General features: G+C 39.7%; 1 protein-coding gene across 4 annotated transcripts in view; it reads right to left on the minus strand.

Moving 5' to 3' along the window:
* Window positions 1-17,773, minus strand: part of SCARB2 (scavenger receptor class B member 2) — a 99,154-nt gene that overhangs the window by 18,994 nt on the left and 62,387 nt on the right. For 3 of the 4 annotated variants that reach the window (XM_058547289.1, XM_058547288.1, XM_058547287.1), the window contains exons 3-4: window positions 8,666-8,810; window positions 7,419-7,607 (exon numbers count right to left, since the gene is read on the minus strand). The exons of the other annotated variant lie outside the window; for it this stretch is intronic. In XM_058547289.1, the coding sequence (XP_058403272.1) occupies window positions 7,419-7,607; window positions 8,666-8,810 (334 nt within the window). The remainder of the gene's footprint in view (window positions 1-7,418; window positions 7,608-8,665; window positions 8,811-17,773) is intronic. 4 annotated transcript variants of the gene reach the window in all.

A 17,773-nucleotide genomic window follows, 5' to 3' on the forward strand; every position in this document is an offset into this window, starting at 1 on the left:
GATCATATAAGGTAACCGTGATGGTTAATTTTGTGTGTCAACTTGGCTAGGCTCCGGTGCCCAGCTGTTTGCTCAAACACTAGTCTAGATGTTGCTGCATTTCAGAGATGGGATTAACAGTCACAGTCAGTTGACTTTAAGAGATTACCATCAATGTGGGTGGACTCATCCAATCAGTTGAAGGCTTTAAAAACAAAATCTGAGGTTTCCTGGAGAAAAGGAATTCTCAAGACTGCAACATAGAAATCTGCCTGAGTTTCCAGCCTGCTAGCCTGTCCTATGGATTTCCGACTTGCCACTTGCCAGCCCCCACAATTGCATAAGCCAATTCCTTAACATAATCTCTCGATAGATAGACAGATAGAGATATAGATCTCCTACTGATTCTGCTTCTCTTGAGAACCCTAACTGAGGCAGTAACTAACAAATTTAATCTTCATGAAACTGTCCTAGTTGGGCCTAATTGCTACATGAGACTGAACTGGAACTAGGGAATAGAGTGACTGTTTTGCTAAATATCATATCAACCATATTATTACTTTATGGTTTTAAAAAGTATGAGCCCAATTAAATAAGGGACAAAGGATTTAAAGAGACATTTCTCCAAAGAAAATATTCAAATGGCCAATAAGTACATGAAAAGATGCTCAACATCATTAGTCATTAGGGAAACGCAAATCAAAACCACAATGAGGTATTACTTCATACCCACTAGGATGGTGATAAATAAAAAAGGAAAATAACAAGTGTTGGTGAGGATGTGGAGAAAGTGAAGCCTTCATACGTTGTGGGTGGCAATGTAAAATGTTGTAGCTGCTGTGGAAAAAAACGATTAGGCAATTTCTCAAAAAGTTAAATATAAAATTATCATATGACCCCAAAATTCCACTCTTATGTATATATCCAGAAGAATTCCACTCCAAGATCTATATCCAGTGTTCATACAAAAACTTGTATACGAATGTTTATAGCATTGCAGCATTATTCAAAATAGCCAAAAGTAGAAACAATCCAAATCAACTGATGAACAGATAAACAAAGTGTGGTATCCATACAATGGAATATTTCTCTGCCATAAAAAGGAATGAAGTGCTGATATATGCTACGACATGGATGAACCTTGTAAACGTTATTATAAATAAAAGAAGCCAGACACAAAGGTCATATGTTGTATGATTCCATTTATATGAATGTCCATAACATATGAATGTGCAACTTGTGTATGAAGGTCCAACTGCCAGAGATGGTTCCACCTCAGAGGTGGTGCCTCTTAGCCCCCATTTGTGTAATGGGCATCTATATTGAGTTTTTTTATTTTATTTTTTGCCTAACAAAGCCAAACTCCCTTCCCAAATGCCCTTCCTCTCTGGCTCTGAGGAAGCTCCCACACAGAGAGTGCTCGGCTCCTCTCCTCTCAGGCCAGGACAGCCTGGCCTCTGACGCCCAGGACCAGGGGTCCCAGCACCCCATAGGGGCAGGACAGAGGCTGGGCAGGGAGGGGGTTTGCTTATATTTTGTTTCAAACAAAAAACACAACCTTATTTTCCTTTACAAAACAAAAAAAGATACCAATCTTTGAATTATACAAAAAAAATTCTATGGATTCTCAGGCAAATCCATACAGACAGAAACTAGATTAGCGGTTGCCAGGAGCTGGTGGGAGAGGGGAATGGAAGTGACTGCTAATGGGTATGTGGCTTTTTTGGGGGGGATGATGAAAATGTTCTAGAATTAGATAGTGGTGGTGGTTGCACAACCTTGTGAATATACTAAAAACCACTAAATTGTACACTTTAAAATGATGAGTTTTGTGGGAAATGAATTGTATCTCAATAACAAAAAATTAGAAAGCCTAAGTCCAGGGCCAGGACTCAATTATACACGAATAGCTGCACTAGAAGAAAGTGGTATGAATACAGCCCCATTTTCAGTTAAGGTTTCTTCAGCTATATATTCTCTCCAAGTTATGCTTCTTAAGGGCACAGACAGACGTCTATACTATACATTCTTACAAATTCTTATCTGGGGATGGAGTTTTGATTTCTGGGAAATAGCATGGGTTCCTCCATAATAGTAAAGTAAGAGAAGCTAACAATTATTGAGTATTTATAACATGCCTGGCACTGATCTAAAATTTTTGCATGAATTATCTCATGAAATCCTTACAAGCATCACATACAATACTGTAGTAGACAGAATAACGGCCCCCACAAAGATGTCCACATCCTAATTCCCAGAACCCGTGAAGATGTTACCTTACAAGGCAAAAGGGACTTTGCAGACATTATGTTAAGGATCTTGAGACGGGAAGACTACCCTGGGTTATCTGGGTGGGCGCAATGTGATAACAAGGGTCCTTACAAAGAGGGAGGCAGGCGGGTCAGAGGCAGAGCAGTAGGTGTGAAGACAGAAGCAGAGGTCAGAGGGAGAGACGGACTGAAGACATCTCACTGTTTGCTTTGAAGATGGTGGAAGGGGCCACAGCCAAAAACCGAAGGCTGCCTCTAGAAGCTGCAAAAGTCAAGGAAATGGATTTTCCCCTAGAGCCTCCAGAAGGAACACAGCCCTGACGACATCTTGAGTTTAGGACTACTGACATCTAGAACATCTAGAAGATAATAAATTTGTGTTTTTTTAAGTCACTAAATTTGTGGATATTTGTTACAGCAGCAATGGAAAACTAACACAGACACAGACTATTTTATTTTACCCTCATTGTATAGATGAGAAATCTAGGAAGTTAAATAACTTCCCAAATCACTCAAGCAGTAAATGGTGGAGCTTGGATGGAGCCCAGGCTGTGACCACACAGGCCACAGGCCGATGCTCTTGGCACTGGGCTCCAGCACCTACTCATTTATCCACAAGCACTCACTGAGCGCCCAGCGTGTCAAGCGTTATTCTAGGTGCTAGAGATGCACTAGTGAACAAAACAGACACAACTGCTGCCCTCGTGGTACAGACATTCTAATACTACGATTACATTGTTTTCATTCTCTTAAATGTTTATTATTCAAGGCTTATTACGTGACAGGCACCTTACAGATATACTAAGAATAATAAAATAATATAAGACGGTTCTATTTCCATTCCATTGATCTCTGGAGCTTTGTCACAAATATATTTTTGGGTATTAACACAGATACATTTTCAGGTAATAAGCTGATGCCTCATACTTGTGTTCTGCTTTCTTTTTTTTTTTTTTTTTTTATGAGGATGATCAGCCCTGAGCTAACATCTGATGCCAATCTTCCTCTTTTTTTTTTTTTTTTTTTTTTTTGCTGAGGAAAGGTGGCCCTGAGCTAACGTCCGTGCCCATCTTCCTCTACTTTATATGGGATGCTGCCACAGCATGGCTTGACAAGCAGTGCTTCGGTGCACACCCAGGATCCGAACCTGCGAACCCCGGGCCACCGCAGTGGAGCGTGTGCACTTAACTGCTTGCGCCACCGGGCAGGCCCCTGCTTTCTTTTTAAAGTAGGTTTTTCTTCTAATTATAAAAGTAATAAATTCTCATTAGAATGTACAGAATGACATATAAAAAAATATCAATTATTCATCATCCTCCCAACCAGTAGGAACTACTATTAATATTGTGGTCTGTTTCTTTTCAGTCTTTTTCCTACACAAAACTTGTTTATCAAACTAAGATATATTATATATCTGTCACGTATATATTATACATTAGTATATATTATATGTATATATTATATATTATTATATATGTTGTATACATTACATATATAATACATGTACACAATTTTTATTCATATACACAATTGTGTACATATATTCATATATACAATATATATTATATATGAATATACATATATACTTTTTTTACTTAAGTGTATAAAATATTTCCCATGTTATCAAAAGTTCTTTATAGATAGAATTTAATGACTCCATAATATTATATGGAAATAATTTACTTAACCATTCTCTTATCATTAGATATTTAGTTTTGAATTTTTTTCCTACTATAAATAACATTGTATGAGTATCTTTATGCCTAAAAACCTTTTCAGTACTTTTTTCTAAACAGACCACTAGCAGACAAATTACTAGATAAAAGAAGAAGAACATTATTAAGCCTTTTGATACGTATTATCAAGTTGCTCAAGGTCACCCAGCTGGAAAGTGGTGGAAATAGCAAGATAAATCAATTTACATTCCTCAAATCACTTTTCTTCAACTTTGCTAACTTCTGTTAAACAAAAAAATGGTTTATCTTTTTTTTGCATTTCTGTATTCACTGAAGTTGAACTCTTTTTCTCATGTCATTCAGCTATTTACCTTAAAAAATATTCATAACCTTTGTGAATTCTCTTTTCATGTTTTTTGCCTACTTGGGTTCTGCTTTTTGTCACTTAATATTATTTCACCAACTATGTCACTATATCAACACGGTCCACACACTAAATGGTCGTGTCGTGTTCCACATATGAAATCTTAGGTGACCTTAAGATATGAGAAAGGACTCCTCTCTAAAAGCGGCAATGCGAACGTTACAACAATTTAGGAGCAAATTCAAACACCCCATATAAAAAAATGCTGAACCATCAATTTTAAAAATGCGTGTATATTGCTTCTTGAAGTTCTCAGCTTAACTCAGATGTGGGCTAAGCTAAGTGGTTAAGCATTTAAATGTTTCAGAGTATCTCAAAAAGGGTTCTCCCCAGCTGTTATCTGCCGAAGAGTCAGGTAATATGAATGTGAATGCTTTCCTGACTCTCACTAGAACTTCTGTTATTTGAGGACAAGCAGGAATAAACAGGTTTTGTGTCACTGCGGTAGGGATGTGGGTTGGATACAAGGAATACATTACTCCGGGCGGTGAGAAATGTTCTTTCATACGGATACCTGAGAATAAGACTACAACCTTCACAACACTAGCATAACACAAGCATAATCCATCCTCCCAGGACTGGCTGACCTCTCAAAGATACTTTCCAACAACTATAATTTAATACTTCCAAGAGCCCACACTAGGAGGTGCCTGAACTCTCTCATGCCAAGGAGAACAGAGGTACCCTAAAATCAATGGGTATAGATATATTGATTGGCCTTGCAAAACGCAAATAAGAGCAACTGATATGTAGCCTGGTCCCTTTTCCTCAGGAGTTCTGAGGAACTGTGCCAATACTGTGTACATTCACCTCATCCTATTCGTTCTCATACTCTGTCCTTCCCCATTAACTGGTTGGTTGTTTCATCACTGAAGTCCTTGAAGGAAAAGTGTCCAACGGCATTAACTAAGGTTTTCTTTCTGCATCACACTGCATAGTGGAGCAGGTGCAACAGGTGTACAGGCCTAGTGTATCAGAGGGGAATGCTGGCTGAACGCCACTAGGATTAAGAAGAGATTTGAGGCCGGGCTCGGGCGGGTGCAGAACAGCGGGTGCGCAGTGAAGCCAGTGAAGGTGAGCACCCCACATCCTACCAAGGTCTTTGAATGAACAATAGCTCAAGCGTGAACTTTTGCGCCACTGGCTAAAGAGTTGGTATTTGGCGAGAGCGGAAGAAAAACAACAAAGAACAGTGCCTTTTTACCAACAACACTACAGAGAGTTTATCTGGCTCCAAAATGGAAACATATACCAGTCCTTCCTATTAATTCAGGGTCATTTTCTGAGCCAGTCATGGAGGGGAGAAAGAATCCTGGTTCCTGAAATGTGTATTGTAATTCGTAGTCTGCAGAGCACTTTTATGGAATTCTCACTCAGCCTTTCAAAACAGCCTTTGAAGTGTGAGCACTTTTAGTCTCTAGTTACAAACGATGACAGTGAGGTTCAGAAAAGTCCCACAGTTATAAAATGAAAAGGTCAGAACGCAAATCTCAGCCCTCCGAGTCTAAGTCTCATGCTCGTTTCCCGGATGTGGGAAATCCTCTCAAGGTACGAATCTGACCGAGCAATGGTCCAGGGCTTTTCACCAGTGAGGCCTTCTAGAGGTCCAGGGGTGCTTGCAAAGAGAAGCAAAGTGCAAGGACAGAGAAAGAAAAAAAAATAATAAAACAGCACATCCTTGCCACAGGAAAGCAGAGATGCCAATTTCTTCATCAGTCTATAAATGTGGGTTACATTTTAAAAAGATATATAAGGATAATAGTTGTAAGTCCAATGAAGTCAATGATGTAAAAACAAAAAAGCAAGCTATATAAGGAAAATTATCTGAAAAATACTGAGGTATTTAGAACAGGATCTACTTGGCAGATGGACAGAAGCCCCTGGGACCAAAAGGCCTTAAGGAAACTTTTGTATCTCTCTGTAGGAGTTCTCCTGAAATTATTTCTAGAAGGGAGGTCTAGTCTCAGCTTAACAAGAAATCAGTGCTTCCTCTGGTCCTGTGGAAGCTGGGATCCTATGAGACGGGACCTTCTAGGAAACACCTGTTGGGTCTGCTCACCCAGAGTGAAGGATTTAGGGTTGGCGGGATCCTACTCCCAGGACTGCCACCCCTCGCATAAATAATATTAAAAACTTGTTTCCTATTTTGTTTGGACAATTTCTAAGTTTTGTATACCCTTGAAGGCACAGGGGCAGTGTTATCACCATTTGCCACAGAGGAACTGAACTGGTAAGGGATTACATGATGAAGGTGAGATTCTTGAGTAGTTAGAGCCGGATAATAACCACAAACTTAAAGATGAGGAAACTCATGGCAATCCCAGCTCCCATCACTCATCTAACACTTTCTTCTTGAGTTTAAGTTTGTCATTTACCAACCTCCCAACTATCTATTTCACTCAAGTTTTTTTTGGGAAGGGGAGAGTAGGGGGTTAATATAGATATTTTTATTGCTTTCAATTTTAATTCTTTGGAAACTCAGGCAGCAATAACATATGTCTTGAATAATAATTACTTGAATGCTGATATTTTTGGTTTCAAACCAAAGTACAAAAAATCTGCAAGGAATGACACAAAATTCTATTATAAGCATAAGGAATCACAGATGAAGGACATATAGAGTTTCAAATTATCCAGCCTCTTTCACAAATGACATGTCTGAAAATCTAACAAGTAGCTCCCCCCTCTAACAGACTATTCTATCTCTATTTAGTTTTTTATTTGTCTCTGTCAGGCTGATGCATGGGTTTAGTCCTCAAGCCATCAAAATGAGACCTGGCACTGATCACTGAAATTTATGGTAGTTTGAAAGATTGCATCTGACTAACAGCACAGCCAAACTCTGTGTATTTTTCATTCAAAGTCAGTGCTGCTAGCATGTTGAAAGTGTGGGAGAAGTTTTTATTTCCTACTAAAACACTTACTTGTTTTTCATGTACTCTACAAGACATCTAGACTTCTAGGCAATTTTGGTCTTCTGGAAGAAACCCAAAGTGAAGACAAAATGTGGCTTGGGGTGCCCCCACCCCCAGTTGAATAAAGAGGCTCTGAAAAGAAAATTCAACTTACCCCATAGAACAGGCCAAAATAGGGAGAGATCTCAGGTTTGAAAATGTGGATGAGGGACAAGATCTCATCTTTGTAGCCCCAGAGCAGTTCGTCAACAGTGTGCGTCACAAAGAGCTTCTGCCGGTAGGCCTTCAACAGGGCGTCTATAAGCTCCCGGATTATGTGGAGCTGGGCCAATTCCATGGCGGTCTGAGAAGCACAGGCAAATTCAGATAGCAGCATCCCCACCCCAATCTCTTCCACTGCCCCTTCAGCAGAGCAGGCTGGAAACTTAAATATAAACATTGAGATGAAATAGCTGAAAAGTCAGCCAGCGAGCTCCTTTCTGGCTGCGTGTGCAAGAACAAGACTCTTCAGTTATTGTCCTTTCTCAGTATGACATTTTGTCACCGTGAGCTTAGCATCCCCAGTTGGAGCTCTAAGTTATCCCCATACTGCAGGAGGAAGGGGAGAAACGCTTGCAAATACGTTGGCATCTTTGGCCACAAGGTGGCGCTACCTTCTTGCTGATCACGGCCAGAGGCTGGGCCTCATTGTAAATGCTACACTGCTACGCAGCAGGGCAGGGCCAGATCTGAGATCTAATACTTTCTAGGTCCCGGGTCCACCACCAGTGTCCAGCTGCACATGTAGTGGTCACCTAGGAGTTAGAGTGGGAGCCTAAGAGGGGGCTAGTGTAGGTGAATCGGCAAGTTTCCTGGGTTTCAAGTGTGATATGATTTAACGAAATTGCCATTATAAACAGAGCCTGATGAAATCACTCGAGGCTGTAATCAACAGCCCAGCCTCTGCTGTTTGGAAAGGGGGAAAACAGTCAATACATATTTTGAGAACTTAAAAATCCAAGATAGAAATCTAAAGTAAGAAATGGTATGCAAATTCTATTGCTAGAGTTTCTGAACCAAAACAAGGGGCAAGTAAATATTTTTTAAATTATTAGCTACCCCCCCCCCCAAATCCTAGGGACAAGTTTACCTGCACAAGTGCTGATCCTGAACACATAGCAAGAAATTGTAAAAAAAAAACAAAACACTAAAATTTGCCTTTTGTCACCATTTGAAAAGACCTTGTTTGAAAGACCTCAGAAGAAGTCTAAGATGAACTTTAAAGAAGAGAAGGAAAAAAATGTATTTTTCTTTTTATCTATGTATATTTTTAATATAATTTAATAGCTCCTAAATATAAAACCATAATAGCCTTAACTTAGGTTTTTCTTTTCTTTTAAAATCCATACTAATGATACTTACCAATATAGGAATATTTACTGTTCTAATTAAGTCAGTTTTAGGGTCTCCAACAGATTGGTTTCGTTCAAAAACATAGGCCTTGTTGCTAACAGCAGATATTGTTCCATTATCTCCAAATTGAATATCTGCTTTGTCTCTGAGTTCCCTAAAAGAAAGAAAGGATTTTGTTTGAAAATAGGCACCACTTTAATAAACAATACTTTTCCTTTCTTTCAGCATCAGAGTTCTTTTCAATATAACATTTCCAATATAAGCATTATATGGAGAGGCTGCAGATACTGACCCCTTAAAAACTGGAGATTCAAGGTATAATGTGGGAAGGAAATGAGGCCTAGGATAGAGTATTCTCAAAAAAACTGTTGTTTTCATTGTTTCCCCCCATAATCTGGGAAGTGCAATGGTTAAGGGTCAACTTGCCAGGGAATCAAAGTTAATGATTGGTATGGTTTGGTCCCAAAATATTTTCAATTCATAGATTCAGTTTGAATTTCAATTTGTTTACCAATCTCTTTTTATTTATAACTTGAATTCAGTTAAAAATTCATTTAACAAAATGAATGCCCAGTCCAAAAACTGCAGAATACACACTCTATTCAAATGCACATGGAGCATTCTCCAGGAGAGATTACATGTTAGGCCACAAAATAAGTCTCAATAAACTTAAGAAGAATGAAATCATGTCAAGCATTCTTTCCAACTACAACAGTATGAAACTAGAACTCAATTACAAGAAGAAAACTGGAAAAAACAGAAACACGTGGACACTAAACAACATGCTACTAAACAACCAATGAGTCAACAAAGAAATCAAAGAGGAAGTCAAAAAATTCCTTGAGACAAATGAAAATGGAAACACAACTTTCCAAAATCTATGAGATACAGCAAAAGCACTTGTAAGAAGGAAGTTCATAGCGATAGATGCCTACCATAGGAAACAAGAAAAATCTCAAACTATCTAACTTTACACATAAAGGAACTACAAAAAGAACAAACAAAGCCCAAAGTTAGTAGAAGGAAGGAAACAATAAAGATCAGAGCAGAAATAAATGAAATAGAGACTTAAAAAACAATAGAAAAGATCAATGAAACTAAAAGCTAGTTTTTTTAAAAGATAAACAAAATCGATAAATCTTTAGTCAGACTCTTCAAGAAAAAAAGAGAGCTCAAATAAATAAAATCAGAAATGAAAGAAATATTACAACTGACACCACAGAAATAGAAAGGATCACAAGAGACTACTATGAACAATTATACACCAACTAATTGGAAAACCTAGAAAAAATGGACAAATTCCTAGTAATAGACAACCTTCCAAGAGTGAATCATCAAGAAAATAGAAAATCTGAATAGAACAATTATAAGTAATGAAATTGAATCAGTAATTTAAAAACTACCAAAAAACAAAAGTCTAGGACCAGATGGCTTCACAGGTGAATTTTACCCAACATTTAAAGAAGAGTTAATACCTATCCTTCTCAATTTATTCCAAAAAATTGAAGAGGAAGGAACACTTCCAAACTCATTTTATGAGGCCAGCTGATACCAAAACCAGACAAAGACACCACAAAAAAAAGAAGATTATAGGCCAATACCCCTGATGAACATAGATACAAAAATCCCCAACAAAATATTAGCAAACCAAATTCAACAATTCATTAAAAAGATCATACACCACGATCAAATGGGATTTATGCCAGGGATGCAAGGATGGTTTGATACCCACAAATGAATCAAGGTGATACACCACATTAACAAAACAAAGGATAAAAATCATATGATCATCTCAATAGATGCAGAAAAAGCATTTGACAAAATTCAACATCCATTTATGATAAAAATCCTTAACAACGTGGGTGTAGAGGTAATGTACCTCAACATAATAAAGGTCATATATGACAAACCTACAGCTAAAATCATACTCAATGGTGAAAACTGAAAGCTTTTCCTTTTAAGATCAGGAAAAAGACAAGGATGCCCACTCTTCTCACCACTTTTATTCAACATAGTATTGGCAGTCCTAGACACAGCAATTAGGCAAGAAAAAGAAAAGGCATCCAAATTGGAAAGGAAGAAGTAAAACTGTCTTTATTTGCAGATGACATGATACTATATACAGAAAACCCTTAACACTCCACTGAAAAACTATTAGAACTAATAAATGAATCCAGTAAAGTTGCAGGATACAAAATTAACACATAGAAATAGATTGTGTTTCTATACACTAATAACAAGCTATCAAAAGAGAAATTAAGAAAACTATCCTATTTACAATTGCATCAAAAAGAATAAAATACCTAGGAATAAATTTAACCAAGGAGGTGAAAGAACTGTACTCTGAAAACCATAAGATATTGATGAAAGAAATTGAAGATGACACAAATAAATGGAAAGATATACCATGCTCATGGATCAGAAGAATTAATATTATTAAAATGTCCATACTATCCAAAGCAATCTACAGATACAGGGCAATCCCCATCAAAATACCAATGGCGTTTTTCACAGAACTACAACCAAGAATCCTAAAATTTGTATGGAACCACAAAATACCCCGAACAGCTAAAGCAATCTTGAGAAAGAAAAACAAAGCTGGAGGTATCAGGCTCCCTGATTTCAAACTATACTACAAAGCTATAGTAATCAAAACAGCATGGAATTAGCATAAAAACAGACACAGAGATCAATGGAGTAGAATCAAGAGCCCAGAAATAAACCCACACACATATGGTCAATTGTTCTATGACAAAGGAGGCAAGAATATACATTGGGGAAAAGACAGTCTCTTCAACAAATGGTGCTGGTAAAACTGGACAGCTACATGCAAAAGAATGGAATTGGACCACTCTTTTACACCAAATACAAAAATAAATTCAAATGGATTAAAGACGAATGTAAGAACTAAAACCATAAAACTCCTAGAAGAAAACATAGGCAGTCAGCTCTTTGACATCAGTCTTAGCAATATTTTTTGGACCAGTCTCCTCAGACAAGAGCAACAAAGCAAAAATAAACAAATGGGATTATATCGCACTAAAAAGGTTTTGCACAGCAAAAGAAATCATCAACAAAACAAAAAGGCAACACACTAAATGGGAAAAGATATTTGCAAATCATGTATCCAATAAGGAGTTAATATCTAAAATATATATATATAACTTATACAACTTAATGTCAAAAAAACAATCTAATTAGAAAATGGGCAAAGGACTTGAATAGACATTTTTCCGAAGAAGGCATACAGATGGCCAACAGGCACGGGAAAAGATGCTCAATGTGACTAATCATCAGGGAAATGCAAATCAAAACCACAATGAAATACCACCTTACACCTGTCAGAATGGCTATCATCAAAAAGACAATAATAAGCGTTGGTGAGGATGTGGAGAAAAGGGAACACTTGTGCACTGTTGGTGGGAATATAAATTGGTGCACCCACTATGGAAAACAGTATGGAGGTTCCTCAAAAAATTAAAAATATAACTACCATAAGACCCAGCAATTCTACTTCTGAGTATTTATCCAAAGAAAACAAAACACTAATTCGAAGAGATATATGCACCCCTATTCACTGCAGCATTATTTACAATAGCCAAGATATGGAAGACTATGCACAGCATAGGGAATATAGTCAATAATACTATAATAACTTTGTATGGTGACAGAGGATTACTAGACTTATCGTGGTGATCATTTTATAATGTACATAAATATTGAATCACTATTACGTACATCTGAAACCAATAGGATAGTGTATGTCAATTATACTTCAACAGAAAAAAAAAAAAAAAGAATGTCCAAGGCTTAGTAAATTAGAGGAGTTCACTCCTCTTTTCGACACATAGTTCAGTTTGGTTCAGGTTAGTGTTCTCAAACGAGGTATTAGGAAAGCTTGTAGAAAGTGCCTGGTGCCAGGGCTGGGACTAGGGTGAAGCACTTGCCCTGGGCAAAAAATGTAAGAGGTGCCAAAATACTCAGTAATCAAGACAAATAATATTTTAATGCAATTTTTAAAATCAAAATTGATGTAAAAAAAAATCAGGACAAAAAAACCCCCAAAATTTTAAATAAAATAGGATCTGATATTTTGTTCATCAACCGCCTAAGGCTAGTCCTGGCCCTGCCTGGTCTCTAGCAGATGTTCATTAAATTCCAGTGTCTATTTCTTCTCTCTCTGCTTATCTTTCCTTCTTCCTGTTCCCTCTAGGGCTGTGCTGTCTGACCCGGTAGCCACTAGTCACATGTGTCTACTGAGCCCTTGAACTGTGGCTAATTGGAATTGAGAGGAGTTGTAAGGGTTAAAATAGACACCAGATTTCAAAAACACTACAAAAAATACATATATATAAAATATCTCCTTAACTTTTTTATATTTATTACATATTGAAATGATACCATTTTAGATATAATGGGTAAAATAAAAATATATTATTCACATTAATTGCACCTGTTTCTTTCACTTTTTTTTAACGTGGCTACTAGAAAAATCTTAAATTACACATGTGATTCACATTATATTTCTACTGGACAGAGCTAACCTAAGAGTTTATAATTCTGACACAGGTAGGGCGGCACTAGGCATCTAGACTACCCACCACCTCGTCCAGAGGCCTTTCCTGACCAGAGCTGCACACGGGTTTTCCCACCCCTGAATCCCCATAGAGCTTGCTGTCCATACCATGTCTTTGGTGCTCAGTTATAAACTGCTTAGCGACATCATTTAGATTGTGAAGGAATTATCTCGAAGCCTCAGGCAGATGGCAAGCAAGCTAAAGAAACTTATAAACCTCTTAAATCCTTTCTAGATTTTAAAATAAAAACAGACAAGCGACTAATAAAAGTATACTAATAGATGCATAAAAATAGATGCGTCTTTGCTCTTCTCTAGCACTAAGCACAAAGCTATGCACAACAATATAAGTATCTGACACTTGCATAGCTCCTCAAAGGTTTCAATTGCACTATTTCATTTGATTTCACTTGGTCCTTACAACAAGCCTGCGCACACACAGAGCGAGTCTTTCCACCACACTTTTACATTCGGGGTCACGGGGCAGGAGGACAGTCAGAACTTGACCCAAGTCTTCTCATTCTTGTGTTGTACTCTTTCCTCTGTAGCAGACAGTCTTTCCTAATAAGAGCTTAATAAACGTCTGTAGAATGAAACTAAGGAGTGCCCGTAAGGAATGCCAAATCTAAATAATTATGAGAGAAAAAAATTACACGCCCTTCCAGGTCACGAGGAACACGTACAAAACCTGATAGAGGCTGCCGTGTTGAAAGGCAGTTTGCAGTTAGGGGGCGTTTGCGGTGGACTTTTGGTTGTTAGACACCCATTCTCCTGTCTTACGGTGACAGCCCTGATTTCCTCTCCTCTCCTGCACTGGGCAACGGTGTGGGACCAGAACTCGGTCATTCCCTTTCCCGCGGCCTCAGAATCCTGTGCACAGAGCCACAAGGTGGAAAACACGGTGGAAAGCGGCTTCCTCCGGGGGGCGCACATGACACCAGGATCCACGCGCTTCTGTGACTTGGGTCTTGAAAGCAGCGCTGGACTCTGTCCCCTTCTTCCGATCCACTCCCTGGAATCTGTAACCCACTTACTAGCCTGCAAATACATTCTCTTTTTCCTTAAATTAGCCAGAGGTAGTTTCTCTTGCTTGCAACCCAAAACCCCTCATACAGAAATCATAACGCAGTCTTTTTACAGATGAGAAAATGGAGATTCAGATAAAGTAACTAGCCCAGAACTACCCAGGAAGTGTCAGAACCAGGTTTAGCATCCTGGTCACCTGACTTCACGTCCAAGGTTTTCCTTGACTCTACACATAAGTTAATGCAAAGTGATCTGTTAGAAGCTGGAGGAGGAGAGGAAATTTCACAGGCAAATCCCTGCCTCAGCCACGGCTGGTGCCTGCAGAGAGCGACATTCCTCCCTCCAGGCTAGTCCCAGAGCGCGGGGAGGGTGAGGGGGGGCAGACTCCTCTTGTGTAGCTGTTTATAATCTGGGCCCAGGACCCCACACTGGCCTAGCTGATCGCTAAGGAACTAGAGGTAGAAAAAGGGACCCCAGGGGGCCAGGGAGCCAAGAGCTGGGATTCAACGTAGGTCCAGAGTCCCAGGGATCAACTTTGCCAAGTTTTCTGACTAATGACGAAAAGCGATGACCTCGCTAGGGTTTTTTCTTGTTTTTTCACTGAGCCCTGGGTCACGAACTTAGAGACCTGAATAATTCCAAGCCTAGAGCCTGCTTCATTTTATGTTTATTTATGTTTACTGACTCTGGAGATGACTTTTAAAATGTTCTGACTCTGTACGACCCTGATGTTTTAAAGGGAAATGGAGCACGGGGGCTCCAATCTCTGTAAGCCCTGTAACTTGTCTTGGTTTCTCAATAAACTTCAAAAGGCCAAAGCCAAGGGTTTCCAGACCACGAACATATTTCATTCCCTTGGCAGGCACCAAGGGACCACGTCAGGTCACTCACAGCTAACCACATGACTTCCCTCAGCCACCGCCACCCTCAGGCATGACTGACATGGGGTCTTTGTCAAGCCATCTAACTGAAGGTTACAGCAGTGCCACTGGGCTGTCAGAAGTCGCCTCTCGCTCTGCAGAGGCCAAGAAAACCAAGAGGAGGGACGGCGAGGAGCCTCCCTCTCAAAACCACATGCGATAATCAGAGGAAATCCAAAATGTTTCCCCTTCCAAGCACTCCTGTCACTGTGGCCACCCCAGGGAGGCCACCATGGAAGGAGAGGGGTTTTAATAACAATACCAACAAGTCTGAGTACCCACAGCTGATCAACAACAGTCAACTAGAAGCAGGGCGGTCTCCTGGTGAACAGCAGACAGAGCAAGAAGTGATCAGTTACTGCTTTACAGTATCTCAGAAGACCAAAGAAGCTTCCAGAAATGAAAAAAAAAAAAAAAAAGGTAGGGCAAATCTTAAGCCTAGACAATTAATCAAGGAACCATACTTGAAAGTGCCCTAAATTGTCCCTGGTACTTAGCAGATGCTAATAAATCCTACTGATTGAAGGCTCCAGGACATCACAGGCTCAGACCACAGCTGACTATTTGTTAATCACAGTGATGGCCCTAGTCATTATGAAAAGGTTGAATGATGCTCCATGAACTATTTAATCAGGCAGGAAAATACATGATTGATTTTAGACATATTTCATTTAAAATCATTTTTGTTTTTTTTTAAAAAAAAGTTCTTACTTTTTAGAACAAAAAAGAATTTTTAAACTCCAAAATGTTTAAAGAAAATCTCACCATCACAGAAGGCAAACAGTAGCCTGAGATAAGGAAACCAAAAGGAATAATTTTAATTAGTTGGAAAATTAACATCTGTGCAATATCTAATTCCTGGGAGATGCTCGAGAAATTAGATACCTACAATACTATCATATAATCTTTATCTTCCAGTCATTTCCGCTTGCATTCACCTAATGCTCTTTGTGGAGAAACTGAAGAAGTAACAGCATTTTGGGTGGAGTGTGAGTGGAGATCTGACCACCAGGCTTTACCTTCAATTCTGGCTTCATCAGTTACTAGCTCTGTGACTAAGGAGAAGTTACTTGTTGCTTCTGGGCCTCATTTTCCTCATATGTAAAATAGAGATAATAACCCACCTTCCTTGTAGGGTTGTTGTTAGAATTAAATCCACATAAGCTTTTAATCCAGTTAGAATACTACCTGGCACATTCTAAGCGCTTAGGAAGCTTTAGCTACTAATACCATGGTACAAGGGAACTTGTGCTAAGTTCTTGAGATGGAGAGATAACATCTCTTCTGGTTCCTGTCCTCAAAGAACATGGTAGAGCATGAGAGACTGCCATTTAAATGGCCACCTCCAGGGGCCGGCCCGGTGGCGCAAGCGGTTGAGTGCGCATGCTCCGCTGGGGTGGCCCGGGGTTCGCAGGTTCAGATCCCGGGGGCGCACCGACGCACTGCTGGTCGAGCCATGCTGTGGCGGCGTCCCATGTAAAGTGGGGGAAGATGGGCACGGATGTTAGCCCAGGGTCAGTCTTCCTCAGCAAAAAGAGGAGGATTGGCAGATGTTAGCTCAGGGCTGGTCTTCCTCACACACATACACACACACACAAATAAATAAATGGCCACCTCCCATGTGGAAAGGGCTCAGAAGCTGACCTCCAGATGCTAGCCCATCCCCCAGAGGAGGGAGGGCTGGTGACTGGAATGGGAGTCCTGAGGAAGGCATTGTGCAGGAGCCCATCTGGGTTGGTCCTGGAAGGAGGAGGCTTCTCTGGAGTGGTAGGGTGGAGGGGCTTCCAGACGGAGGCAGAGGGAGAGCCAGGGCAGAGAGCACAGCATGAAAGCACAGGACATGTTTCTGAAGTGGAGGTGAATTTCTGAAAATTGGTGGTGGAGGAGGATGACACACTGCAGAGGTGGTTTAGAAAGAGTAGCCTGCAGCCCAAGATGAGGCTGGGCTGAACAGACATGTCCATGGAGAAGTGAGGTCACAGAGTGGATGAGATGACCAGGAAGAAAGGGCAGAGCACGGGAAGCGGGCGAAGGCAGGGTGCTGAGCAGCTCCCGTATTTAACTTTCTGTTACCACTGCCTTATCAGCTAAGTGAAAGATGGAAAACCAGGAGCGTAAAGCAGGATGCTCAGAAAAAGCAGTGTGTGTGTGTGTGTGTGTGTGTGTGTGTGTGTTGGGGGTGGGGGACCAGGCCCATGTTTGTTGGGGGTGTGCAAGAAACAACTTCACTTCTGAATATGGAAATGGTCCCCTGTCGTTGAAGCATTGCCCTGACCCAACTGGCTCATGCAGGCAAGTCACGCAGTACCACCATCTGCTTTTAAAACTCACAAGTACCTGGTCACCGCCTTTTGCAAAGGATAAGAAGGTGGAGGGGATCTTTTTCTATTTTTCTTACTTTTGAGCAGTTTAAGAATTTTTTAAAAACTAATTTATCTAAAGACACTTCTGTTCCTATCTTGAGAAAAAAGGTGATATCAGAGAAGAGTGAGTCAGGTTTAGAAAAAGAGATAAGCATTCTCTTATAATCAGGGAAACAATAACCACGGCATTTCTAAATTTTCTATCATTTCTTTGATATTAGAAGAAAAAATT

Source organism: Diceros bicornis, chromosome 8 (assembly GCF_020826845.1).
Source record: "Diceros bicornis minor isolate mBicDic1 chromosome 8, mDicBic1.mat.cur, whole genome shotgun sequence".
NCBI classification, from domain to species: Eukaryota; Metazoa; Chordata; class Mammalia; order Perissodactyla; family Rhinocerotidae; genus Diceros; species Diceros bicornis.